The 27,285-nt window shown below is 41.6% G+C and overlaps 2 protein-coding genes across 2 annotated transcripts; one reads left to right on the plus strand and one right to left on the minus strand.

Moving 5' to 3' along the window:
- Window positions 1–5,601: 5,601 nt before the first annotated feature.
- On the minus strand, window positions 5,602–8,040 carry LOC131458636 (piggyBac transposable element-derived protein 2-like). The gene is made up of 2 exons (XM_058627831.1): window positions 7,776–8,040; window positions 5,602–7,359 (listed from the first exon to the last, which is right to left on the minus strand). Exons 1-2 carry the CDS (start codon window positions 7,776–7,778, stop codon window positions 5,602–5,604), a joined length of 1,761 nt encoding a protein of 586 aa, XP_058483814.1. The 5' UTR covers window positions 7,779–8,040.
- Window positions 8,041–12,155: 4,115 nt separating this feature from the next.
- On the plus strand, window positions 12,156–25,741 carry LOC131458528 (protein sprouty homolog 3). Its single transcript, XM_058627688.1, has 2 exons — window positions 12,156–12,973; window positions 24,642–25,741. Exon 2 carries the CDS (start codon window positions 24,728–24,730, stop codon window positions 25,646–25,648), a length of 921 nt encoding a protein of 306 aa, XP_058483671.1. The 5' UTR covers window positions 12,156–12,973; window positions 24,642–24,727; the 3' UTR covers window positions 25,649–25,741.
- Window positions 25,742–27,285: the final 1,544 nt, after the last annotated feature.

Below are 27,285 nucleotides of genomic sequence, written 5' to 3' on the forward strand. Positions count from 1 at the left end.
CTTCCAATCCCTGTCCTTCTTTTCTTACCTTCCTTGTATTTAAAAAGAAAAATGCAAGACAAAACAACTGAACCTAAACCAATAAACAATAAACCTTGACCCCCTTTTGTTTTCTTTAACCACTGGCTGCAGGAGTCAACACTCGTGTGAATCTAATAAAAAGCATTCTGTTCTTGGTGCCATCGATCATGTGAGGCACATTACTCTGGGTCTCCAGCAGAGGGAGCCAGCCCCCCTCGGCTCCTCTCTCCCAGCTTGGGGTCATTGAGTGGAGCTGATGGAGCAGAGAGATGGAGAATGAGGTCATCGCAGCTCTGTAGGGCTTGGCTTGGCACTTGGCTGCTCTCAAACCACAAACCATCACGGCACCGTTCATCATTGCAGAGCATTAGAAACCGTCACAGGGCAGCACAAACCAACGCAGAGCGTCACCAAATCATCACAGGCCATTCCAGAGCTTCATCAAAGACATCACAGAACACCAAGTGTCGCAGAACACCAAACTTTTTGATTTATTTTCCGTCACATACTGTATTTTATTCTTTGTGGAATCTTTTGTTCTACTTTGTGATTCGTTTTTTATTTAAGTTTGTTTGAGCAGCGTCACATCAGTTCACGACGATTCCTCGCTGACACATTTTCCTCTGAATCACTTATGCAGCCCGTTTATGTCGGCGTCGTGAATTAAATATGAGGAGTGAGGACTGAAAACACAACAAAAACTGACAAACAATCAAAAACCTCATATTCATTCACACATTTTTTTTACCACCACAACCTCTACATTAAAGGTCCAGTGCCACAGATTTAGTCGAGGTTATTGTGGCATATTCTCACTTGAAGAGTTAACGTTCACACACAGTCACAATGATGATCGTACATGTGGCTCAAAGGAAGTACTGAACCATTCTGTGAACAAATCCTGTTAAATCCACTGATTCTAATGACTCATTTACACCCAAAACTACTGCTTTACAAGTCACTGAGTTTGTGGTCACGGCACTTTCATGATGACTCCGCCCACATTGAGGAGGAGCTATGAAGTCACGGAAAACCATACCAAACCGAGCCGAGTCGTGCGGGAACTGTACAGTGGAAAAGCTGATTCCACTCACTCGTCTTCTACAGCTTTAACCTCCACATGAGGGTCGTGGGGGTCGCTGGTGCCAATCCCAGCTGACATAGTGCAGAAAACAGGGTTTGGCTCCTCCCTCTCTACAATCCGGGCAATCTTAAAGATCTTCTTAAAATCCTAAAAACAGAATATTGGAATCACGTTCTGTTGATGAATCCCACCTCCCCCTGTTTTATTTTGCCAATATTAATATAATATCAGACCGCCATTGATGCCAATAATCTATATTGATCTGATTAGAGAGAGAGAGAGAGAGAGAGAGAGAGAGAGGCTGACTGGAGTGTGTAATGGGGAGGACATTGATTATGGCTGATAACTCTGGCTCTTTGATGTGGATAATGCAGTCTCTGTCTTCCTGCCTCTGCACTGCCTTTACACTCTAAAACCCCCGGGCCTCAGAGGAGATTGGGTTTACAGAGAGGGAGGGAGGGAGAGAGAGAGAGAGAGAGACAGAGAGAGAGAGAGGGAGAGAGAATCCGACATAGTTCATAACATCAAAGTGTCATAAACCACTTGATTGCAGGTGAAAACCAGCATTTGTTGGTGCTTCTCTGTGATGCAGTTCTAGCCCAACTCAGCTCAGTTTGGGCGTTACATCGTTCATAGTACCTCCTCAAGGTGGGCGGAGTCATCATAGCACGCCTGCACGCTCGTACTCTTCCAGTGATGACTTTAATCTCAGAATTCTGTCTTTAATCTCAAAATTCCGACTTTGAATCACAAAAGCCTGTGTTTAAAATATCGGAATTCTGACTTAAATCACAAAAATTCCAACTTTGAATGTCAGACGTCTGAATTAAGTCTCGGAAATCTGACTTAAATGTGAGGATTCAGAATTTAATCTTGGAAATTCTGTTAAATACTGTCATTTTAGACATTTCCTGGAGATTAACACTTAACGTATTTTCCACTGATCTACAGTTGGACGTTGTTGCCTTTGATTCTCGTGTCGGTCGTCGCGCTCGTGACTCTTCAGTGGCGACACTCCCTGACCAATCAGTGGCTGGCAGTCTGTCGACATCACATTTTAGTATCGTCGGAGCAGGAACTAAAAAACCCACCAGGTACGATCACTGATGGAAGGAGAGTCGAGTCGAGCTGGAAGTGTATAATAATCTGAAAAAAGTCAAATAAGTCTGATTTCACATCAAATACAAAGAAACCCCCTGTCCCGCCCCCCACACATCGACCCCGCCTCCCCACTAACCAGGCCCCAGGCCTGGGGTCACTGACCCACTGAGGCCCCCCGCCTGGCTGTGGGGTCAGGAAGTGTGTGTGAGTTCTTGTATTTGTTCCCTCTTTAGGACCCTTTTTCTGTCATAAACACTGACCTTTTCAGGAGCAGTAAGTCCTCCTGGAGACATAAAACCTGGTCCTAATGAGGCAGGACCTCATTGGAGCGTTTATGGTCCCGAAAAGACATTATTTATTTAAGATTTAAGAAGTGATTGAGTCGCAATTCAAATGTTCTTTAAAAAGACTCTGCTGCTGTATACACACACACACGCTCCCTCTGTCAGTTCTGATAGTTGTGCCTGACAGAGTCAAAGAGAACAAACAGAGGCAACAACAACAATCAACAAAATGTACGCACTGCAGCTTTAAATCTTTAACTTACACTTTATTTAACTGAAACTTTAAAGTTTTTATGCCATATGTGAGAGGGATTTACAGCATATTTGGAGTATTTTCCAGCAGAAATACTGTATTTAACTGTAAGTTTTCCGTAGTTATGCCATATATTGTATTTTCTGGCAGAAATACTCTATTTAACTGTATAAATACTGTGTTTTCGTGGAACATTATATTCGTTTAACCATACAGTATGTAAAGTAGTATTTTTCCTGTAAAAAATACTGTATTTAACTGCAAGTTTACAGCAGTTTTGCCATATATATTACTGTGATTTAGAATTATTTTTGCAGTAGTATAAATGTTATTTAACTGTAAAAAAAACTATAATAATAAATTCTGTAATAATCCAGGATTTTAACGCAGATTATGACACAGATGTTAAAGTGAAAGCTCGTCATGTGACTCCAGCTCTTTAGTTTCCATCATCACACAATCATTTGTTTTTGGCATTTCATTTTTTTTATTTTATTTTTTACAGTGTATCAGAGATATATGGTCTTAAAAGGAGTAGCATGAGGAGGAGGAGGAGGAGGAGGAGGAAGGAGTGTTGAACTTTAAAGGTGTTTAATGGAGTTACACTGTAAAAGGACACCGCGTAGATTTTTCAGCTTATAGAAAATCTCCTCCCTCTCTTTTAATGTCTCGTCTCTGGTTTGTCTCACTTAATTCTATCTTCTCATCTCCTCATCCATCCATCAGTCACACACACACACACACACACACACACACACACTCATCCTCTGCTTCTCACATCACGTCTCTTTGCAACTCATTTTTACTTCCATCATCCTTTTCTCTCTCTCTCTCTCTCTCCCTTGCTCTCTTGACGAGTGAGTGAGTGAGTGAGTGAGTGAATGAGTGAGTGTGTGGGCGAGTGGGCATATCCACTGATGCACTCCTGGTCATTAATAAAAGTTTTATACACAGTCAGGAAATGCATTTGAGCCCCAGTGGCTGCAGCTCCTGTCAGACACACAGGAAATGGCCGCTTGGCCGACGTCCAATCCTTCTATTTCAGGGCTTCGTCCGGAGCCAATCAAGCCGGGCCTGGTCAGTTAATGGATCAGTGGCTCTACACCTAAATATCAGCAACAATTAGACTCTCTCTCTCTCTGTGTGTGTGTGTGTGTGTGTGTGTGTGTGTGTGTGTGTGAGAGATCAGGGAGGGATATTTGAGTGAGCACGTCCTGCTGTGACACGTGTGGAATAACGACCACAGTTTAACTGGTGACAACAATTTAGCCTTTAAAAGAAAAAAAAAAAAAAAGAAAAAAAATATATGTGTATATTTATATATACATATGTTATTTTTTATGATATACTGTGCCTGGAAAATTACATTTAAATACTGCATTTATACTGCTAAACTGCAGTAATATTTGGTATATAACAAGGAAAGGGACAGTTAAATACTGTATTAAGGAAAGTACTATTAAATACTGGATTTCTACAGGGAAAAACTACTAAATCACAGTCATATTTGGCATAAAAACAATGAACATTATAGTTAAATACTGCATTTTTAAAGTAAATAAATGCTGCATTTCTACAGGGAAATATGAGTCAATTGCAGTAATATTTGTCTTAAAAACAATAAAAGTTGGTTAAATACTGCATTTTTTAAGGGAGGTACTACTTAATACTGCATTTCTACAGGCATATATGAGTAAATCACAGTAATATTTGGCAAAAATTTCTACAATGAAATACTATTGATTTGCAGTAATTTGTCATAAAAAACAATTAATTTAAGTTTAGTTACAGATAAATACTGTATTTTTAAAGGATAATGCAACTAAATCACAGTTATACTATATGGCATGATATCTGTTAGTAGTATTTCCCTGTGGAAATACTGTATTTAACTGTAACCTGAGTTTTCATGACAAATATTACTATGATTTAGTAATATCTTTGATATCAATACTTCAATGTTATAGTAGTCATGCCATATACAATAATAAAACGACTTAAGTCACTGAACAAAAGATAAATTCATTAATATCTACACTTTCATGTCTTCATCTCAGTGTTTGACAGACTTTTCCAACAGGAAAACCCACAGTTTCTAACCCACTCACTCTCTCACACCAAATCCCATAGAGAAAATCAATGATTTTAACATCACAGCACACAGGAGCTGTTGATCCACTGCTGCCTCCATCAGTAAATTCAAATGTCTTATTTTGTCACTTCGGCTTTTGAAATACTTTGCACAGATTCACCTCAGTGACACAAACTGACCACACGAGGCAGCAGTAGACCAGCAGTAGACCAGCAGCTCCTGAGTCCCTGAGAGCTAAAATCACTGATTTTCTCCATGGGGTTTGGTGTGCATGAGTGAGCAGTTTTTATCCTTCACTTTTCCTCTCAGAAAAGGTTGTTAACCCTTTATAGGGCACTCATCGAAATACTATGAAATTCAAAAAATCAACTTTAGAGGGTTGTTGGGGGCCATAACCAGAGTTTATTTCTGTTTTCAACATTTTCAAAAATTTCCATTTTCTTGCAGAAAACCAAAGTAAACGAAGTTATCGTATTTGGTTCCTTGCCCTTCAGTGGTAAATTTTTTTTTATAAGTGTATATGTAAAATATACAACAAAAACACATGTATGTTTCACATTAGAACATCACTTTTAGAACATAAGTGCTGATACAGAGTCCTTTCTAAATAAATTGCACAACATTATATGCAAATATTATAACACACGTATAAAATACGTAATACAACTTTATGTACTGTATAACAGTATAACACACAGTACAACTGTATACTGTATAGCATACTGTATAACATACACAGTACAACGTTGGACACCATTAGGACAGCTTATTCATGGTACCCAATGAAGCAGTTGCGCTCACTGTTCATGCAAAGGTGGACCTTGCAGACCCTGCAGACCACATTTGACCTCACAATGTTGCCTTTCCTGCTGCAGTACTTGCAGGTCTGGCGTTTGGCATGTACAGGGGCATGAAAGAGGGACAGGTCAAAGCGCACAGCCTCATTTGGTGTGTGGCTGCGGTGTCCCCGGACAGGCTCAGGGAAATCAACACTGGTGGTCAGGCTTTCAACAGTTGAGGACGAGCTTCTTCTGGTGCTGGATTTGGCAGACGTCTGGCCGCTGGCGCCCCTGAACACCTGGATTCTGAAATCCTTCAGAGACTGGCCATTCACTCCAAGGGCCTTACTGTCCCGTCGGTAAACAACCCAGGCATTTGTGATACTGACATCAATGACATATGCAAACAGACGCAAGTACCACCTCTTGGACTTCATGGGGATGCGGTAGAGGTGTACCAGCATGTCACTCTTATCAATGCCCCCCATGTTGGCATTATAACTCCTGATGACAGCTGGACAGCTCACAGGCTCCTTCGTCTTGGTCTCACTGCAGTACCCGATGACTGAGGACATCGGCTCAACCCCCGTGTCTGTTGACAGCAGAGTGACTGTTCTGTTGTCCTTCCATCTGACGGCCAGTATCCCATCATCACTGGTAACATAGTCATAAGTACCACGGGGTACAGCCTTCTTCTCCATCTCCTTGATGGACTTGAGTGGAGGATTTCTGATTCTATTGTCCCTTGCTGTCCCTGTGTATCTGCAATTCTGATCTCTGAGGTACCGCACTAGCTCCATGCTGGTAAAAAAGTTGTCAGCAAAGATGGCTGTGGTAGTGAGGGAGGCCCTTGCAAACAACTTAAAACCCCACTTGTCTGGCTTGTTTTTGATATACTGCCTCAGGTTGCCAGCTGTCTTCCCTTTGTAGGCAACCATCACCTCATCTACAGACTGTTTGGGGGTCTGTGGCTCACGCCTGAAGGCATTATTGAGAAAGCTGAACAGTGGCCGGACTTTGAAGAAACGGTCGCTGGTGCCTGGGATCTGAGTGTTGTCATTGAAATGGATAACCCTTTTCAGCAGCCTGAACCTCTTCGATGACATCAGGTTGGCAACTTGAGGGACCCTGGTTTCCATGGCCCAGTAACCTTCAACAGAGGGGAGCTCAACAACACCCATATAGATGAGGATGGCCAGAAAGGTCATTATTTCATTCTCATTGGTGGAGAAAGTGGTGTTGATGTCCTTCTGAGCAGCATATAAGTTTGTCTGGTATGTTATATGACTGATCATTTGGGCATCAAAGTACCTAATAAAGTACTGAAAAGGCATGTCAATGTAGTCTGGGGCAGAGTGCTGGTATTCAGGAAGGGCTGTGTTGTTCAGGTCAACTTTATGCCAGGTGGTTGGCCTGGGTGCTAACTTTCCAGATCTCCTTGGCCTCTGGGCTTGTACTGCTGGCTGCACATTATCATCACCATCATTATCGTCGTCATCCTCACTGTACTCACTGTCCTCACTGTAATTTTCATGGAGCACCTCGACCACAGGTTGGATCCGTTTCCTCTTGGCAGAGGGGTCAGTGTCACTTGTACATGAAATGTCCTGGTTGTGGCTGGGTGGGACATAATCAGGGTCTGCCACATCATCATCATCCTCCTCATCATCATCACTGATGGCAGGGTGGACAGGCACGACAACACTCTTCCTCCTCTTGGCATAAAACATCCGGGCAGACATTGCCTAAAGATTTCACACAATATAACAGTCGTTAAAAGGTCACAAGCTGACAAAAATCACACATTTTCACTATTTATAGCTTCAATATTTCTAGAAATCGGTTAAAATTATCCCTGAATCACTGCATAGTATTATAAAAACCTTTGGCAACATTAAAACATAAATTCCTTAGTTGTATTGCTTGTTTAATCAAGAAAATGCTATAAGCATGCACTGTTAGGTGCATCGGGCATATGTCCAAAAATGGACACACCTAATGAACTCCCGTTTTTAGGTGAACCGGGTGTATGATCAAATATGGTGCCCGCATTTTTCATGCTGTAATTTCACTAATTTTTACAAGTCCTCCACAAACAACACATATGTCATCACTAAGCACAACTATTCAACTATAAAATGTGTGAGTTTCATCAACTTACCATGATTAGTTTAGAAGTTTTGTACAGAAATGTAAGGTGAGCTGAGCATCTTTAGCGTCTTTTTCTGACGTCAGTGGAGAGAGAAAGTTAGATGCACTCCAGGTCTCTGCTGATTGGTCGAATGCCACAGTCATGTGATCTGTGACATAGGGTGATCTCTTCTGATTGGCTGAGTGAGGACCACATGGTTCTTGACCTCACTCAGGTATAGAACAGTGGCCATTTGCAAAGGGTGCGGAAATTACCAAAAATAGTCACTTGCCCTATAAAGGGTTAAATGGTGAAATAAAGACGTGGACATATTCTGAGGACACTGTGTAGTTTTTGTAGGATTGTTATAACATGGATGACACTTTGGATGAAGTCGTGTCGCGTCATTTCATTAAACTTGTCATCGGAGCAGTTTTAAAAACTAACCTCAGGGCAAATCAAGTGAGGAGAAATTTCCCCTTCACTTCCTGTCTGAGTCTGTCCAACCAAGCACTTCAGATAAAAGCATCCAGTCAAGAGTGTGTGTGTGTATACACTCGTATCTGGTACCTCTTTAGGACCCTTTCTTTCATAAACACTGACCCTGTCGGGACCAGTAGTCCTCATGGAGACCAAAACCTGGTCCGAAATGAACCTGGTCCCTGGTCTTTCTGAGGGATTTGTTCATTTTAGGGCTGAGATTATTTGCATTGTGTTTAAGTTAAGGGGGGATGGATAAGGCTTTTGTTAAGGCGGTCCAAATGAATGGAAGCCAATGCGGAGTCCTCAGAGGACTAGCTGTGCAAACCTGTGTGTGTGTGTGTTTCTACTTGTATTTATATCTTTATGAGGACATTTTGCACAACTTTAAAGGACTTTTTCAGAGTTAAGACCTGGTTTTAGGGTTAGCGTTAGGTTAAGGGTTAAAGTTAGGCCCTTAGTTGTGATGGTTAAGTTTAAGGGGCCTAGGAATGGAAGTTTGTGTGTGTGTGTGTTGCAGGTATTTCTCATGTTGTGGGGACCTAATAGTTATAATTTAAGGTGAATACATGTTGTATGGTTAGGATGAAGTTAAGGTTAGTATTAGTTATAGTTTAAGGTTAAAGTAATCCTCCAGGAAAGTCAATGTAGTGTCTTCTGAAGCATGGAAACCAGACTCTGTGTGTGTGTGTGTGTGTGTGTGTGCGAGAGGTCCAAAACACATACAGACCATTTTAACTTAAGACCTGGTTTTAGGGTTACAATTGGGTTAAGGTTTCCTCACTGAGATAAAAGAACAAGTGTGTGTGTGTGTGTGTGTGTCTCATGTGAGAGACACACTGTAATGTGTTGTGTAAGTTGACACCCTTGTGCTTCATGGGTGGGACGTCTCCTGTCTGTTCAGAAGGCGTGTTCAACTAACCCTTAAAACCAGATATTAACCCTTTAAAGAGCTCAGATAAAATGTCCCCACAAAGAGAGGTTTGTATGTTTTTGTTGGACCTTGCAAAGACATAAATATGAGAACACACACACACACACACACAGAGGAAGAGTGTGTTCAGAGCGCCGGCACAAATGAATGACTTTGTCAGCTGGATGTTGTTAACCAGGCCATTTGACATTGATCTCTGCCTGACCCAGAACATCTCCCCATCTCTCTCTCTCTCCATCTCCCTCTCTCTCCGACACACACACACACACACATGCAGTATTTCAGGAATTCAACATTTGCGATGTCGCAAAATCACGATTTAACATCGAAACTGCAGATAAAAACAGTTCATCGCGGGCGGACGCGGTCGCCGTTGTGGATCTGGGTTTCTCGTGGCTGCGTTCACACCAGACATGACGTGGATTTTCATTTTCATTTTCCAAAGCAATGAGATTAAAGTTTATAGAATAAACACAAATAGAACGGAACAGGAAAACGTTTTCACTTTTTAAACAAACTTTAAAAAAATATCGAGCGAAGAAGAGATCCGGTTTCACTTTCACACAGTCATTTAACTCGTGAAACACAGCCAGACTTTTATTCTGAAGGAACACAGAAAAAGGAAACGCATCAGTGAAGCTACAATGTTTTTTATGTTTTTTGTAATTTACAGCAAAAATGTAAATGCTATGCATTTAAAGACGGGTTTAATTAGGCCCGAGCACAAAGTCTTTGGGAACTTTGTATATTATATGACAATAAAAGTGGCCAAAACTGCGTTAAATGCTACATTTTTTATTGTGTCGTGCATAGTTGTTCCGATTTTAACCAAACTTGGTACACTCGTTGCTCTGATGATTCCAAGCAAATTACTAATGCACTTCCATTAGCTCCGCCCACTCAGAAGCGGCAACCTCGGTCCATTATGTTCTAGACAAGTCAATGATTAAAAGTTGTCCAAAGGATTTTCTCGACGTCAAAAAGCTTTAACGTAAACAGAACAACATGACATTTCTCACAGGTCAGGGGACTGGGAACTGCAGACCTAGTGATTATTATTATTTCTTTGGTCCAGAACCTGGAGGAAAACCTTTTTTCCGACCGGTCACTTGCTGCAAAGGCAAGAGTGCTAACCACTACGCCATCGCGTGTCCCTGTCTCACTCAAAATTAGTCGTGGTTTGCTCATCGTTTGTTGACCTCACACTTTCATCCATTCATTCAGAAGGAGAGGAAAAAAATGGGGAGGGAGGTTTTTCTTTCTTTCATTCATTCATTCATGTATTCATGTATTCATGTATTCATTTGCTCCAGAAGGACAAGTGACATCACTAACATATTGCTGCATTACTGTAATATGAACCCGCCTTCCTTTGTCTCCGTGTGTGTGTGTGTGTGTGTGTCTCTTGGTTCGTGTCCTTACTCAGCAACTTGAGGCTGCAGCACTAGTTTAGTTGGATACAAATGTGCAGCAGCACATTAAGGTGAGCGGATGGTCCCTAATGGAGCTGGTGTTTCCTGTCGAGGAGAAGAAGAAAAGAAAAAAAAAAAGAAAAAACCTGAGCTGAAACAAACTGCTTAGAGAGAGAGAGAGAGAGAGAGAATTCAATTATCTGGAATGAATCAGAACTTCTTCTTCTCCACCTTCAACTCTTTTCTTCTTCTTCTTCTAAGTGAGCGACAAATGTCAGCTCCTGAATTTGACAATAAGCAGGAAACATGAGAACACGCAGCAGTGTCCAATGAGTTCATTTGTACACATGTTTGTCATCCTTAAAGGTACAATAAGCACATATTGTATAATAACCCAATGTGAATCATGCTTCATAGCTCCTCCTCAACGTGGGCGGAGTCATCGCAGCGCGGCTGCATGAAACTGCCGACACAAACTAGTGACCTGTATTTAACTGAATCATTAGAATCAGTTCATTAAAAAAGATTTGTTCACAGAATCGTTCAGTACTTCAGTCGCTGAACGGAAATACCACTGACTTTAATCTCAAAATTCATACTTTGAATCTCAGAAGCCTGATTTAAAATCTTGGAATTCTAACTTTAATCTCAAAATTTCAGATTTTAAATGTCAGAAGTCTGAATTAAGTCTTAGCAATCTGACTTCAATTGGAGGTTTCATGACTTAATCTTGGAAATTCTCCTCTGCTAAATCTTGGAGATTAACACTTAATGTTTTCAGGGATTTTTAAGTCTTTTTAACGGATCTACAGAGTTGGACATTGTTGGCTTTGCTTCTTGTTCTTGTGTCAGACGTCGCGCTCATGACTCTTGAGAGAATGTCGTCACTGAAGAGTCATGAGTCTGTCGACGTCACATTTTAGCATCAGCTCAGCTGAACCTCGTCAGAGCAGGAACTAAAAAAACAACCATGTTCCAGGAACTATCACTGATGGAAAAGCAAAATAACCGTGCTTTTATAAATTATATTATCATGATATTTGCTCGATATTATCATGTATTATGAAATACTCCATCTAGTTGACGGAGATGTCAATCGATCCGTTTGTGCTCATCTGAGCAAAAATCCGATAAAAATATCGCCACGCAAAATAATCGCGATATTTCCCCCCCGACAATTAACGTGAACTTTTAATAAATCTAAGTCACGTGTGAGTTAGAGCTGCAGCTAAGATCACTCCACTGACTAATGGATGAGTTGTTTGGTTCATAAAGTGTCAGAAAATCTAATTTTCTTTTGTCCACAAACAAATGAACCAGTTTTAACGATTTCTTTGTTTCACGGAGAAAAATTTAGACATTTAAAAAAAATCTGTAAAAATGTGTTTTAATGAATGTAAAACCCCAAAAAAGAGCTGGCGGTGAATTCAGTGATAATGGATGATGTGAAAGACCTCGTCATGTTCATGAGTCCAGTGATGGGAGAGGGAGGGATGAGAGACAGAGGGGAGTGAGAGAGGGAGGAAGGGAGGAGGAGGGTGTGTGTGTGTGTGTGTGTGTGTGTGTGTGTGTGAGGGAGAGAAAGTGCATCCAGCTCGCAGTCATTCATCTCTCGGGGAGAGAAGAGGAAACTACAACAGGACGAGAGGAGAAGCATTTTCTTTGAGAGGAAAGAAAGAAAAAAAAAAAAGAAAAGTTCTGGAACCTTAACCTCACACACACACACACACACACACACACACACGCGCGCACACACTTCTCGTCCTCCTGTGTGGACATAATCTCACCTCTCGGTCTGTCCTGCAACCGAGGACAGTTTCCTTCCTCTTTAAACTAAAAACAGAGGACAGAAGTGTTTTTGTCGGAGGATTTTTTTTCTTTTTCTTAAAAAAGCAGAAGCATCTGTTGCAACCTGAGAGTCACGACAGTTTAGTTTTTTATTCTTCTTCTTCTTCTTCTTCATCGTCGGGAGGTGACCTCAGGAGGACGCACTGGGATCAGAGCGCTCCGGGAAGAGGAGGAAGAGGAGGAGGAGGAGGAGGAGGAGGAGGAGGGTGCGTCTCAACGAGAGACAGAGCATCCACCCAGCTTTACACACACACACACACACACACACACCCTGACACCACATTTCTACGATAATCTCACGAAATATCCGTCGCTCTGCGTCGCATTTATGTTTGGGCATTTGTTTCGAGTGCGAGTGCAAAACTCGCAAAAAGTGCATTAAAGCCGAAAAAAAAGGTGGGTTTTTTTCCTCCAAAAAGTCAATTAAAGGACGCGTTAGGATTATTTAAGTAGATTTAAAAGAAAAAAAAAACTTCTTTTAACACACAAAACACACTCATAATCCAGGAAAAAGCAAACGAGCGGCTGCACAATGGATCTCCCACCAGTCAGAGGTAAGCGTTTCAAACACATTGATGACTATTGATGATTTGTGTGTGACCTTGAAGTGATTTCATTTTTCAAACTCTTAACTCTTAACAACTGCTGACTTTTTACGGGGAAACATGTTCGTTGTTGGGATTTGATTCTGCTGAGCGAGATCTTCTCCGTGAAGACTTGCTGGTGTAGTTCGTACAGTAAGACGAGCAGGGAAGCAACAACACAGATATTTCCTCACAGATAGAAAAGATAACGAACCATGAATCACTGCAAAGTTAAAAAAAAACAGACAACAGGAACAACAAGACCAAGACCAGAATTTAACTGAAGACCGAGACTCTTTCACGGTCGAGGATTAAGTCCAAGAGACCATGCCGGGCCCACGTTATAGCTACATCCTGCCTGGGTCTTGGTCTTGGTCCTGGTCTTAATCCGTAGTAGTCTCGGTTACATTCTCGTCTTAGTCTTGACGTTGGGTAAGATGCACAGAAAGAGGTTAAGTAAGCATGAATTATCATGATTTAACAGAAACTAATCATTAACATTAACGAGTGACTACTTAATCATTACCTAATGATTAGTTAACCTTGTTAGTCTTTAAATATCTGGGCGTGTGCGCTAGTTACGAGTTACGAGTAATCACTACCTAATGATGACTTGATGATTAGTCAACCTTGTTTGCGAACTTTATACTAAACGGTTTTCTCATCAGGTCAAAGTTGAGCTGAAGTGGATTTTTAAATCCAGACTTTTTAAATCTGGTTTAATATGAACCAGAAATGTTGATCCAGATGGAAATGAAACTTGTCTTTTTTGTTTTTTTGTTCCTGTGTTGGTGAATGTTTGAATCATCGTCATCATCATCATCATCGCGAATGTGTCAAACAAATATCACTCTAACTTTATTCCCACATTTGCCAGATCTTTTCTTTCTCGTCTGCAGCACGATACGGTTTAAGAAAATCATTCTGCGATTGATTGTTTGAAACTGACAAGAATAATGTGTGGTTTTGTGACTAACTTTATCTCAATATCAGGAGCTAGTAGCTATTTGCCGCACTCGTGTTCAACACGTACTCGCTCAAATTTTGTGCTTGAGTTACGAGTTTCTTTCTTTTTAGTGTTTTTAAGTTTGCTAAAGCTGTCAGATTAGCTTTATTTTATTACTGGACATGGGCTCTGCTTACGAGTTTTGTTATTAAATATTTGGACGTGTGCGCTAATTACGAGTTTTTTCCTTGAATATCTGGACTTTTGCACACTAGTTTTTGTCTTTAAATATCTGGGCATGTACCCTACTTTCAAATTTTGTCTTTAAATATTTGGGCGTGTGCGCTAGTTCCGAGTTTTGTCTTTAAATATCTGGGCGTGTGCGCTAGTTACAAGTTTTTCCCTTGAACATCTGGACTTTTGCACACTGGTTTTTGTCTCTAAATATCTGGGCATGTACCCCACTTAGATCATTTTCCATATCTATTTACTGGAGCCGGTGGTTGGACGTAGCGATGGACATCCTTGTGAAGACATGCTAACTGTAACCACCAGTGCCCCTGGTGGACAAACCGAGTCAGTGACAGTTGACAGTTCATTTGCTGCACAGAAATGTGCAGATTGCGCAGAATTCATTTTTTTTTTACCAACTTCTGGACGGAGTCAGACGACGACCTTTATGAATCACAGAGAGGAGAAAGATGAATGATGTGTGTGTGTGTGTGTGTGTGTGTGTGACGAGGACATGTTAGGTTGGGATTGATTGTCCTCAAGGTCGGATGCAGAATGTCAATATCCATCTCCAGCGGGGTGGGACTGGAGGGGCGGGCGGACGAGCAAATGATGGGACGGACTGACGGGAGGGGAAGACAGAGAGTGAATGGATGAGAGGGAGGGAGGGAGGGAGGGGAAAGTACATGTGGAGTGGACGAATATGGCGGAAAGATGAACGGATGACTGAATGGATGGACGGGCGGAGGGAGGGAGGGAGGGAGGGGAAGAGCGGAGATGAGGGCAGCGGCTAATGCACCGACTAATGCACGACACGACCACAAAGTTGTGGAAAGACAGAGACACAATAAAACGGTTTGTAAAATGATTTAAACCGACTTCAAAGTGGCGAGAAATGAAAGATTACGTCGCGTCTGTTTTCAGAAACACACAGATTTACAGCATGGAGGTCACAATGACATCTTTAATGTCTTAAAAATATGAATAAAAGCTGAAATATGGCTTTATCTATCTATCTATCTATCTATCTATCTATCTATCTATCTATCTATCTATAAAAAATATCAATTGATGTTTCCGTCCACTAGATGGCACCAAGTGCTCATTCTGAGTTTATCGCAATCTATGATTTTGCAAACACTCAGTATTTTGAAATGTCGTGATAATATCGCGTCGATTCCCACCGCTACTAATGTGGTTAGTGCTTTAGTTCATGTGCGCCCTCTGCTGGTGACATTTGGTAACTACAGAATTCAAAAGAAATATAATTTTATTCAGGAAAAAAGAAAATGGGTTGGGTTTTTTTTCGTACGTTGTTCTTAATCTAATGTGAAACGGAAGTCGTCATCGAGTTGATTTGAATTTGCTTTTCACACGGATTTACACATCAAACTTTTGAAAGAAGAATCTGGATTTGAACTAAAACAACGTGTTTTCACTGTCAACATGATTATTAATTATGATTTATTACAATTTTGATGATTGATTAATTGTTTTTTTCCAGATTTGGGCAACATTTTTCAAACAAGTAACCAATGAATTGATTCTGAAAATAACACAGGACACGACAAGGAATCAAATCTACGTTTGTTCTCTTCACGTTTTCCTCCTCTCCCTTCATGTGGCTGCAGCAGATCCACAATCATTGTCACCGTCCCTCACTCATTCACTGCTCACCCCCTCACCCTCACCCTCACCCCCCCCCCCCCCATGCCTGGACTTGCTGGTCTGCAGTGTCTATTTCAGTCTTTCCGTTGGGGTCAGATTCGGCACATCCGGTATCTCATCCAGTTTATTGTCATTCAATCCCACTGTGCTCCCAGAGGGCATCAGGAGGAAGCCCCTGGGTCTTAGTGCCTGACGGACCGCACACGCACACACACACACACACACACACACACACACACACACACACATAGAACAGCTGGCACCACGACAGGAAAAAACAAACAAACACAAAAAAGCCTCTTTGACCTCATGAATCTGCTGTTAAATCATCACAAAGTCAAACATGGAAACATTTTTCCCTCAGAACACTCGGCTAAATTTATCTGACGTCCGTTAAAAAAATAAAACTTTGGTAATAACGACCGAGTTATGTAACAAAGTACAAATACTTTGTTCCTGTACTTAAGCACAAAAGTCACGTACCTGTACTTTACTTTGTTATTTATGTTTCTCGCAACTTTTACTCCACTGCATTTCCTCTAAAACTCTCTTTGTTACTTGTCACTACCAAATAAGATCAGAAGAAGAAAAGTTGGTATTATGGTCTGTATTTATATAGAGCTTTTCTAGTCTTGATGAGCTGCTTCACTCTACAGTTTTCACCCATTCACGTCTTTCATACGACACATACAGGCAGAGCCAATATGGTTCAGTAAATGTCTTTAAGACTTTTACTTAAGTGTAATATTATACAAAAAAGTGACTTCAACTTCTTCCAAAGTCATTTTCTGGTGAAATGTTTGTACTTTTACTCAAGTTTCACCTTTAAGGTACTTTCATTATCACTTTTCTGAGAACACAAATGTTTATCTTGAATGAATTTGCCCACAAATAAATAATAATCTGCTAATGACTCTCGTCTAGACAAAAACTAGGATTATTAACTCTCAGCAGTCCTTGTATAAAGTACCTTAAAGGTGATACTTGAGTAAAAGTACAAGTATGTTACCAGAAAAAACAAGAAGTCACTTATTTTTTATAATATATATATATATATATATCTATATATATATATATATATATATATATATAATATAATATACTTAAGTAAAATGGTTAAAGTTTATGACATTTATTGTACTTAAGTATCAAAAGTTATTTTCTGATGAAAAAAAATGAGGGCTCAGTGGTCGGGCAAGTTGTCTTTCAGGCGAAAGGTTGTGGGTTCAATCCCTGGCTCTGCTAGTCTAGATGTGTCCTTGAGCAAAGACACTTAACCCCAGGTTGCAGCGTGTGAATGGGTGAAATCATGAGCTCATCAAGACTAGAAAATCTAAATACAGACCATAATACCAACTCTTCTTCTCCTGATTTTATTTGGTAGTAACGAGTCACAAAGAGAGTTAGAGGAAATGTAGTGGAGTAAAAAGTAAAAGTTGTTGACTGGACCTTAAAAATCAATTTATAAACGTTTGTGAATTTAAAGATGCACATTTTGAATATGCACTTTTTAAATTAGAATTAAACATTTGCTTTACGATTGGATTTCTTTTTTAAAAGGCAAAACACAGAACATCTGGAAATAGAACAATTCAATTAAATCCTTTGCAATTTGCTCACTGCGTTGGTTTCAAATTGTGGTTTTCGTTCCTTCGCTGCGCTGCACTCTGCCGCCACAACCTGGTTTCATTTCAGTTCAGACGTAAAGAACAAATGGAGAAAGAAAGTGGCATAAAAAACACCAGAGAAACATTGAGAAAGATGATAATATGAGCGAGTGAAGTGAGGTGGTGAAGGTGACATGAAGGGAGGACACAGGAGAGGAGGAGGAGAAGTGAGGGCAACCCCTCCTCGCTCCGAGGCGAAGGGTCACTGCAGTGGAGTTTTAAAATAACCAGAGTCCATGATGTCATCGCCTCCGAGCATCAAACACCATCGACCATCGTCAGGTCGAGTTCAGACTCGGCGGAAATCACAGAGAAGAGATCATTTATTTTTACGTCTTCTACTTTTTTTATGCAATATCGGGAGTATTTAAAATGTACTTAAAGGAGCTCAATTGTTTACAGAACCGTGATGACGTTCTCTAATGTTTGGTTTTTTGTCGACAAACACAAAATGATTCAGTTTTAATGATTTAGTTGTTGTTTGGAGCAAAGAAACCAGAACCATATTCACATTTAAGAAGCTGGAAAAAAATCAGGATAAGAAAACTTGTGATGATGGAGTCAGCAGAGTTTGGGAATATTGATTTTTAGTCTCCAACGTTTTTTTTGTGGTATTTCTGTTCATAGAAACTCAAAAAAAAATTAAAAACATCAATTAATGACAGAATTCCAAACTTTTTCCTCAGAACTCTCACTTTAATCTCAGAAATCCAAACTTTTCCTCAGAATTCTAATTTTAAATCTCAGAATTCTGACTTTAATCTCAGAATTCCAAACTTTTCCTCAGAATTCTAACTTTAAATCTCAGAATTTTCAATTTAATCTCAGAATTCCAAACTTTTCATCAGAATCCTAACTTTAAATCTCAAAATTCTCACTTTAATCTCAGAATTCCAAACGTTTCCTCAGAATTCTAACTTTAAATCTCAGAATTCTCACTTTAATCTCAGCATTCCAAACTTTTCCTCAGAATTCTAACTTTAAATCTCAGAATTCTCACTTTAATCTCAGAATTCCAAACTTTTCCTCAGAATTCTAACTTTAAATCTCAGAATTCTCACTTTAATCTAAGAATTCCAACTTCAGCTCTCTATATAAATGATCTATAATATAAATAATAGTTTTCTTTACATTTTTAATATCACGACAGAAGACAACACTGAGTTAGTAAAGTGCGACGACTACAAAAAGGACATTCACAGAGAGTTTCCAAGAAGCCACTCGTTGTCTCCACCCGCTCCTGTTCTACTACTGTATACAAACACAAGCGCTCCCCTCAGTCAGGTGACGTCTGATAGTTTTGCCTGACAGGAAAGCGGCGAACAAATAAAAAAGTTGCACGACTGTTTCAGCTCACGAAGAACAAACAGTGGCAGAGCAACATATTTGTCGAGACCAAAACAAACCCTGTGACCCAGTTTCCTGGGAATGAACGTGGTTTGGTTCATACTCGCGTTTTAAATCTCCGCCCACAACTTAAATGAAAGAGGAAACAGAAGAAGAGTCGTCGGCCATGTTGGCAGCTGAGCCGAGATTAAAAAAACAAACGCTTACTGCAGCGAACGCGGTAATTTAAGCATTTAAGACAAATTCAGTGAACACATGAGCTAAAAAACCTGGCAGTGTCACAGGGTGTGTTTTCATGGAAGAGTGTGTGTGTGTGTGTGTGTGTGTGTGTGTGTGTGTGTGTGTGTGTGTGTGAGTGTGTGTGTGTGTGTGTGTTCCAGAGGCTGAGGCTCAGTCATTACTGATACTCCCACAGCAGCTCAGCTCCATCCTCAGGTTTCCTCTGATGGTCTCCTGAAACACCAGCTCTCTCTCTGCGACTGTTTTGCTTTCACTTGGTTTCTCTTGAACATATGAACCGTGTTTATATGAAGACTCAACGAGCTGACGTTCCAGTGATCCATTCATGTCCGTCTCCTCGTGGCTTTCTGTTGTTCCTGCAGCAGCAGCGGAGACGCCACATGGTTTATCTTGTGAATTAAAGTGCCGTCACGCTGGCGGCCGTGATTGTTTCCTCTGAACGAGCATCAGAGCACGTGTGGGATCACGAGTGATGAGGAAAACACGTGACACAAATATTAAACTTCACATTCTGTTAACTCATGTCACGACAGATGTTTTGCAGAGGATTCCACTAATCGTCGAGAAGAGGGATTTTATATAAGGAAACGACAGTAAAAATTCTGACTTTCAGAATACATTGATTTTCCCTCAAAGTCAGAATTCAGTGATTGGCGTCAGAATTCTGCCTTTTTTTCCCCTCATAAATCTGAAATTTAAGTGTGACTTTAATCTCAGAATTCCAATTCCCCCCACAGAATTCTAACTATACTCCCAGAATTCTGACTTTTTCCCTTCAAAATTCTAACTTTAAATCTCAGAATTCCAAATTTTCCCCTCAGATTTCTCAGTCTAATCCCAGAATTCCAACTCCCCCCCCACATAATTCTTACTTTAAATCTCAAAATTCCAATCTTTTCCCTAAGAATTGTCAATTTAATCCTGGAATTCCAACTTTTCTCCCCTCTGAATTCTCACTTTAATCTCGAAATTCCAACCGTTTCTTCAAAATTCTCACTTTAATCTCAGAAATCCAAGATTTTCCCTTAGAATTCTGACTTTAAATTTCAGAATTATTTAATTTTGAACCTAATCTGTAGTCTATACATTGTTTTTATATAAAAAATAAAAGTTCAGATGAGTGCAGAAATAAAAATGCAGATTAGAGAGAAGGAACCCTACATTTTCTGTATAAATTGGGAATTTGATGACATTGAGGGGCGGGCCAAACATACTCACTGCTCTGATATTGTAAAGACTTTATAGAAAAATTCATCCTGGTGGACTTCTAGTTTAAAGTTAGTTTCTAAAGTGTTTGTTTTGGACAAACTCAAAGTTAAACTTTGTGACATGACTTGCAGTATCTGTGGCACATTAGTTGGAGGATGTGGGGGGTGTAGTCGTCGTCGTCTCCACCACCAGTAAATAAAAATGAGGTCATGGAAATGGACGGCAGGCCTCGTCTTTTTAACAATTAGATGGGCTGATAGTCGGGCAGAGTAGGAGCGAGCCGCGGCCGCTGCTCTCCCTGATCACATTAGTCACCGGGACTTCTCCTCTCTCCTCCGACTAATTTGAAAATGCATCCTCATCCGACCCAACCTGGAGCTTCCTTATCTGCTGCCTCGTGAAGCTCGCAGAGAAGGACACGGACGCAACTTTTAGGCTCACATGGTTTGTCTCTACAGGACAGAGGACATATTTTTCCTTTTATTTATTTATTTATTTATTTATTTTTTGCTTGCTAATCAGCGCTCCCTCCTTTCCTGCCCATGATTGGTTGCCAGTCTTGGGTTTCATCATCCTCCTCCCCCAGCTCTTCTTCTGTTTCCTGCTCTCTTATTGCATCTTTGCTGCATTTTCCTGAGGCCGTGCACTCACTCGCCTGGATTTAAATGATTAGCTGCTCATCAACAGAAACACAATCTGAGACTTTCTTGTTTTCGGTGGTAATCTAACGTAAGACTGTTCAACTCATCGTCCGCTATTTTCATCATCGATTAATCCTTTTGAGAGTTTTCAGCATCTTCTACCCTTTAACACCTGAGCCTCAAAATGTCCGTCTGGACTTCTTTGCTTATTTTAACCAAAAAAAAATGTCCTCTAAGTGGTTTTGCCAATTTTTACAGAATAACTTTCAATATCTGGCAGTTATTTACAATTTACTGCATGTTAAAATAGTGTATAAACAATTCAATAAAAAAATCTTTAATCTCAGAATAATTCTCACTCTATATCTCATAATGACAAATACGCGTGGTAACAACGAAGAAATCATTCCATCTGAATCATTTTCAGACAATTTGAAAATGAATCTACGCATTAAACGGTGATTAAAATAATCGTTCGCAGTTGTGTGAAGAGTTGAAATCAGCATTTCCTCACGTTAAAAAGTCTAAAAAGTCGGATAATGTTCTTTTTCTGAGTTTGTGATGAACAGAGAAACAAAAACCTCCTGATCCAACATGTATGAACACTACACACACACACACACACACACACACACACGCACACACACACACACACACACACACAAAGAAACTGCAGTCTTTGCCAAGTGGCCAAGGGGGAGAGATCTCTGGCCGGCCTCTCACATGGGGCCGGTCCTCTCAGTGAGTAATGAGGCCAAATGCAAATGCATTTAAAAGCAGCTCAGATCATGAGATTAGATAAAGGAGGAAAAGTAAAGATCGCCATCCACATGACTCATTCAAAGAAAGAGTCGGCAAGTCCTCTACATGTTTGTTCTTCACGGTTAATATGAATGGTGTGAGTCAAACTCAACAAACAAACAAACAAACAAACAAACAAACAAACAAACAAACAAAAAACTGATTTTATTTGTGTTAAAAGTGCAGCTGCAGCTAACGGTTATTTTCATAATCGACAAATCCGACAAAGTCCCAAAACTGCAGGGTTATAGGAGGATAACCTCTTAATTAAGGTCTTTTAATAAAGTGACAATTAAGTCGTCCCCCGAGCATCGTGACGGCTGGTCGTAGAGCTGCACGAAAACAAGCGCTCCCACAGACCCGAGCACCTCCGTTTTTGAGTACGCTTCTGTTTTGGGACTTGCTGGTGTTTTGGGGTTTGTGTGTGTTTTCGCTCCTGCGTGTGTGTTTGTTTTCGTTTGTGTTTTTGAATCCGCAGCGTTTGTGAATATCGTGTCGGCCACCGTCTGAACCAATCAGCAATCTTGTTTTAATCATGAAATAAAGCTTCAAACGGATTAATAATCCATTCATCGAGTTATTGTTTCAGCTCGAGTTACAAGACGCCATATTTTTGTTGGTTCATTCATTCATTCCTTATTCATTCATTCGTGTTCTACCGTTTAATCCTCCACATCTCAGCTGACACAGGGCGGAGTCACACCCTGGACAGATCTCACCGTGTGTGTCCAGTTTACATAATCCCATATGGGATTAGATTTGTGTCAATATTTTCAAACAGCACTTTTTAAGAAGCAAATAAAATATCAGTTTGATCATTCAAAAATAAATAAATAAATAAAATACAACATTTTTGAATGATTAAATTGATATTTTATTTGTTTACTAATTCCATAATCCCGCTGATTATTGGTAATTGGTAAAAAAAAAAACTGTGTTGCCATTAAATGTAAACTCTCCTATTCATCAGAAAAACCCCATAAATCGACCAGTGATCAGGACTTTTTATGACAAATATTAGCATTTGCAGTAAATGAGGTTTTCCTGTATGACAGATACACATTTTATGTATATATAGTACTTTAAATTAAATGAATGTAACAACTAAATAAGAAATACATGAGAGGTCATCAAATATGAAAATTTGAAGGGGAAAAAATAAAGCTTTAGTGACTTCTGAGAGCAAAAATGCAGAATTTGACATATTTATACATCTTTTAATTCCACATACGGACATTTAGGGAAGCTACAGCCAAGAATTTGATAAAATCATCACCTATGTATGATTTTAGCATCTTAGAAACAAGTTTGTCTCAAAACCTTCCCATAAAAATGAGTGAATAATATAATGGCAGAAACGTTGAGGACTGATCTGACTCTTCATCTTCATCACTTACAAACATCTAAGAAACCTGATCTGGTCAGAAGGCGGCGGTGAACGAGCGGTGGAGGCCAAAAAAACACCGTCGTCTCTCACATCAGGATCAGTTCACCGAAGCTTTTAAGTTCTGGAAACGGGAACGTCCGATGTTTCCAATGCAGACGGATGATTTCCAAACTTTTCCAGGCAGATATTAATGACCGCCGCCTTCGCGATCGGAACCACAGACCAAAAACTCTGTGTGGCCGCACTTTATATTCATCAGCTGCGTTTGAAGGACGATGAGAGTTTTCCTGAGACTCTAATCAGCAGAGGCAGGGCCGTGCTGGTGGGCTCTCAGTCTGCAGGTGGGTTCCCCTCTGTGGCAGCTGCAGCTGTGTTCAGCAGATGCTAAATTACAGTGTGGACCTCACGGTCGCATGTGTCCCGCTCTGGCGGGCTAATGATAGCCTGAGCGGCGGAGAAAGCTCACAGTCCTGACGATGAGGCGGCGGACGGTGGTGCGGACGCGGCGCAGCACAAAGTCCGGCCAGTTTTCAATTTCAGTGCAGCTGAAATATCTGCACAATGTAAAAGGAACAATTTCTCATGAGCATTAACAACACTCAAGGAGTTCTTCTTCTTTTTATAATAATAGATTTGTGTTACCGCATCAGACCTGGTGAAAATGTACGTCTGAAATCTGCGTCAACAATTGGAAATGGCTAAAAACTTCTATGAGGTCATCTGATGTCAGGTTTAACGTACGCGGATGAAACTTGGTACACACCTTCATTAGGTTGGGGCGGTCACAAAAGTCGATGGCGGCGTTCCTGTGAACCCTACGGGAAGGTCGCCATCTCGGATTGAACGCCAAATCGGAGGCGATTTTGACGGACATTTTATGGTTTAGTTTAAAATGACAAAGTTATTCAAAATAAACTTTCTCAGCCTTATTTTTTCTCTCTCACTTCATTTTATTAGTTTCTTTAGTCATTAACTTTCAATAATTAACAAAAATTTACTGTATGTGTCGGATTATTACTATTATTGTTATTTTTTAGTTATTTAAGTAAGTAATTAGCATTGTTTCTTAGCATTGTTAATGTTTTCTTCTTCCTTTTGGTTCGTTAGGATAAGAACTGAACAGCAGGAAGTAAACGATGCTATTCTTAATGCTATTAAGAGAAACAGTAGCAAAGTCGTGTTTTCAGCAGAGGTGGAAAGAGTTACTGAAATATTCTACTCAAGTAAAAGTACCACTACTGTATTTTCATAGTAATGTACAAGTACAAGTAAAAAAGTAGCTTGTTTCAAAGTTACTCAGTTACTTTTTTGACAAGGTTTTTTTCTTCAAATCTCACAGGAACTGTTTTTAGTAAAAGGCAAAACTTGACAAAATAAAACATGGAAACACAAAATGTGTCAGTCAATGTGGGTCAAAGGTCACAAAGGTCACTCAATCCTCGTCATTCTTCAAATTTTAAAGTAAAATGAACCATCACCTCCTTCCTCTGTGTGTTTGCAGGTTTATCCGATGTGCCGTGAGCGTCGGGAGCGCCGCGCCCCAGCCCCGGCCCGCAGCCCTGGTGCCACCCGGCCTGGCTCGCCAGGATGGAACCTGCTCACTCCTTCAGGATGGAGCTGGACAGCCTGGACCTCCAGCAGGTCCCGGTGCTGTCACTCGACCAGATACGTGCCATCCGGGCCAACAATGACTATGTGGACCGGCCCGTGGCTCTGGAACCGGCGACGCAGTCCGGATTTTTTTACGCTCACGAAGACCGCTACCCTCATGGAGTATTCACCCATCACCCCGCGCCTTCCTTCCACTCTGCTCTCCCCCGAAGCCAAAGTCAGCAGCAGCACGCTCACCTGGCCCACCTGAGCCGCTCCAGCACCATAAGCTCTTCCATGTCCCGGACCAGTACCACGTCAGACCAGCGGCTACTGGCGGGTCTGACACCGTCCCACTCTGGGCTCGGATCGGTGGTGCGGTCTCAACCCAAAGGAGAACTGAAGCCCGACGCCTCCTTCGGCAAAGGCCTGACAGGTGAGGAGGCGGAGCTCGGCCCTCACCTGTTCATCTGCGAGCGGTGCGGTCGCTGCAAGTGCCAAGAGTGCTGCGCCCCGCGCCGCCTGCCGTCCTGCTGGGCCTGCGGCGAGCGCTGCCTCTGCTCGGCCGAGAGCGCGGTGGAGTACGGCACGTGCCTGTGCTGCGTCAAAGGCCTGTTCTACCACTGCTCCGCCCAGGACGACGAGGACAACTGCGCCGACCGGCCGTGCTCCTGCGCTCCGGCCCACGCCTGCGCCCGCTGGGGCACGATGGGGCTGCTGGCGCTCTGCTTGCCCTGCCTCTGCTGCTACCCCCCTGCCAGGCTGTGCCTTGCCCTGTGCCAGCGCGCCCACGACCGGGCCACGCGCCCCGGATGCAGGTGCAGCAACACCAACACCGTGTGCCGCAAGATCTCCGCCTCCAACCCCAACTCCGGTCACCCCTCGCTCCGCAGCAAAGCTCTGGAGAAGCCGTTATGACAGGCTGGGACGGGTCGCCGGGTAACTCCGCCTCTCCTCAGCCGTGGCCAAAGCAACCAATCAAGAGTGCTACGTGTGACGTCGTGACGTCGTGACCGCGACGCCGCCATGATACATACATATGACAAACGCCAACTAACCAACCGATCATGAACGTGTTTGCTCACCTAACGTAACTTGAATTTACCTGTTCTCCAGCTCAGGAGGGACCAAAGCTTTACTGTGCCTGTTCATTTGTAGACTTCACGCTGAAACAACTCGTCGTGCTTCGCTGAACTGCCCTGCAACCTTAACCCGTGACTTCCACACAGGAACAAACACAAATCAACCCTCTTTGCATCCTGTGACCGTCAGATCTATTTATTGAACGTTGAGCCCTGCAAAGACGACGCATCGAGACAAATCAGGAAGACACTCGCGGTGACCGCGTCCGCTCTATGCCAATGAAACACATCTCCGTTTTTTTCCGTGAAAGAGAGTGAATAAAAGAAGACGCCTTTGGAGATAAACGTAAATGAGGCTGAAGACAGAATGAATGAATGAACGAATGAATGAATGTGCGGCGCATGTCTGCGCTCACGCGGCCCCCGAGGCAGGAAGCGGGAACAGAGACGCTCGTGGCGCGAGAGGTCGACACCAAAAAAAAAAGGAAAAAAAAAAAAAGGGACCACGCACTGTCGAGTGAACTTCACTGCGACTCAAGCTCATTTGTAAAAGGAAAAGCACTGTGAGGTGGAGGGACAGCTGAATGGGAATTATTTCACCGGAGGGAGGGTGCATCCATTGTGACTGTGTGTGTGTGTGTGTGTGTCCTCTTTCTGTACAACAAGCTGTGTATTGTAGAGCCTGTGTGTGTGTGTGTGTGTGTGTGTGTTGTCAGCAGAAGAAGCCTCCCTTGTCTTATTTTTAGCAGAGCTGCTTCAGTGGAGCTCTGGTTGGGTTTCCTCCTGAAGTCAGTCTGTCGCCAGACTCCCCCCCCCCAGCCTCCGCCCCACCCTCCCCTCTGACCGACCTCCATCCATCCATCTCATCTCCTCCTCCTCCTCCTCCTCCTCCTCTTCCTCCATCCATCTTAAGTCCTCACCCTCATCCTGAAATCAAACATCTCCCCGTCTCGCTCTCGTTCAGACTGTGTCCTACTCGTTTACACGATCACAGCTATTTTGACCATTTTTATGCGCCGTCGTCTTTATTCTACATTCTAAAAAAAATGTCAGCCATGCACATTAGAAGCTATTAATGTCTTTAAACTCTCGACCTCGCATTGCACTTGAGTTGTAATTAGATATTTGCCCGGAATCGTTCAGCCCTTGATTTCTACAAACGCCGTCCAAAGAGCAGATTTGAAAAAAACTGTGTTGAAAAGGTCGTTCATGCAAAACTCAGCCTCACAGGATAAATAACATATAATAGCAGCATCAGTTTATGAGTTATGAGTTATGAGAATTTTGGGCTCCACAAGCTCGAAAAAGCTTGTTGTTTTTTGTGTTTTTGGAGATTTTTTTAACAAAAAATGAGAGGAAAACCACCACAGATTCAACAGATGCACGGCGACTGCGAGATTTTTGGGAGTTTAGAGGCGTATTATTCCCACACACCCATAATATCCCCTCCTGCTTCGTCTGTCTCTCCTCTTA

This window comes from Solea solea, chromosome 4 (genome assembly GCF_958295425.1).
Source record: "Solea solea chromosome 4, fSolSol10.1, whole genome shotgun sequence".
Taxonomy (NCBI): Eukaryota; Metazoa; Chordata; class Actinopteri; order Pleuronectiformes; family Soleidae; genus Solea; species Solea solea.

Coding starts and splice junctions, on each gene's coding strand:
- LOC131458528 (XM_058627688.1), top strand. CDS start 24,728: ATGGAACCTGCTCACTCCTTCAGGATGGAGCTGGACAGCCTGGACCTC.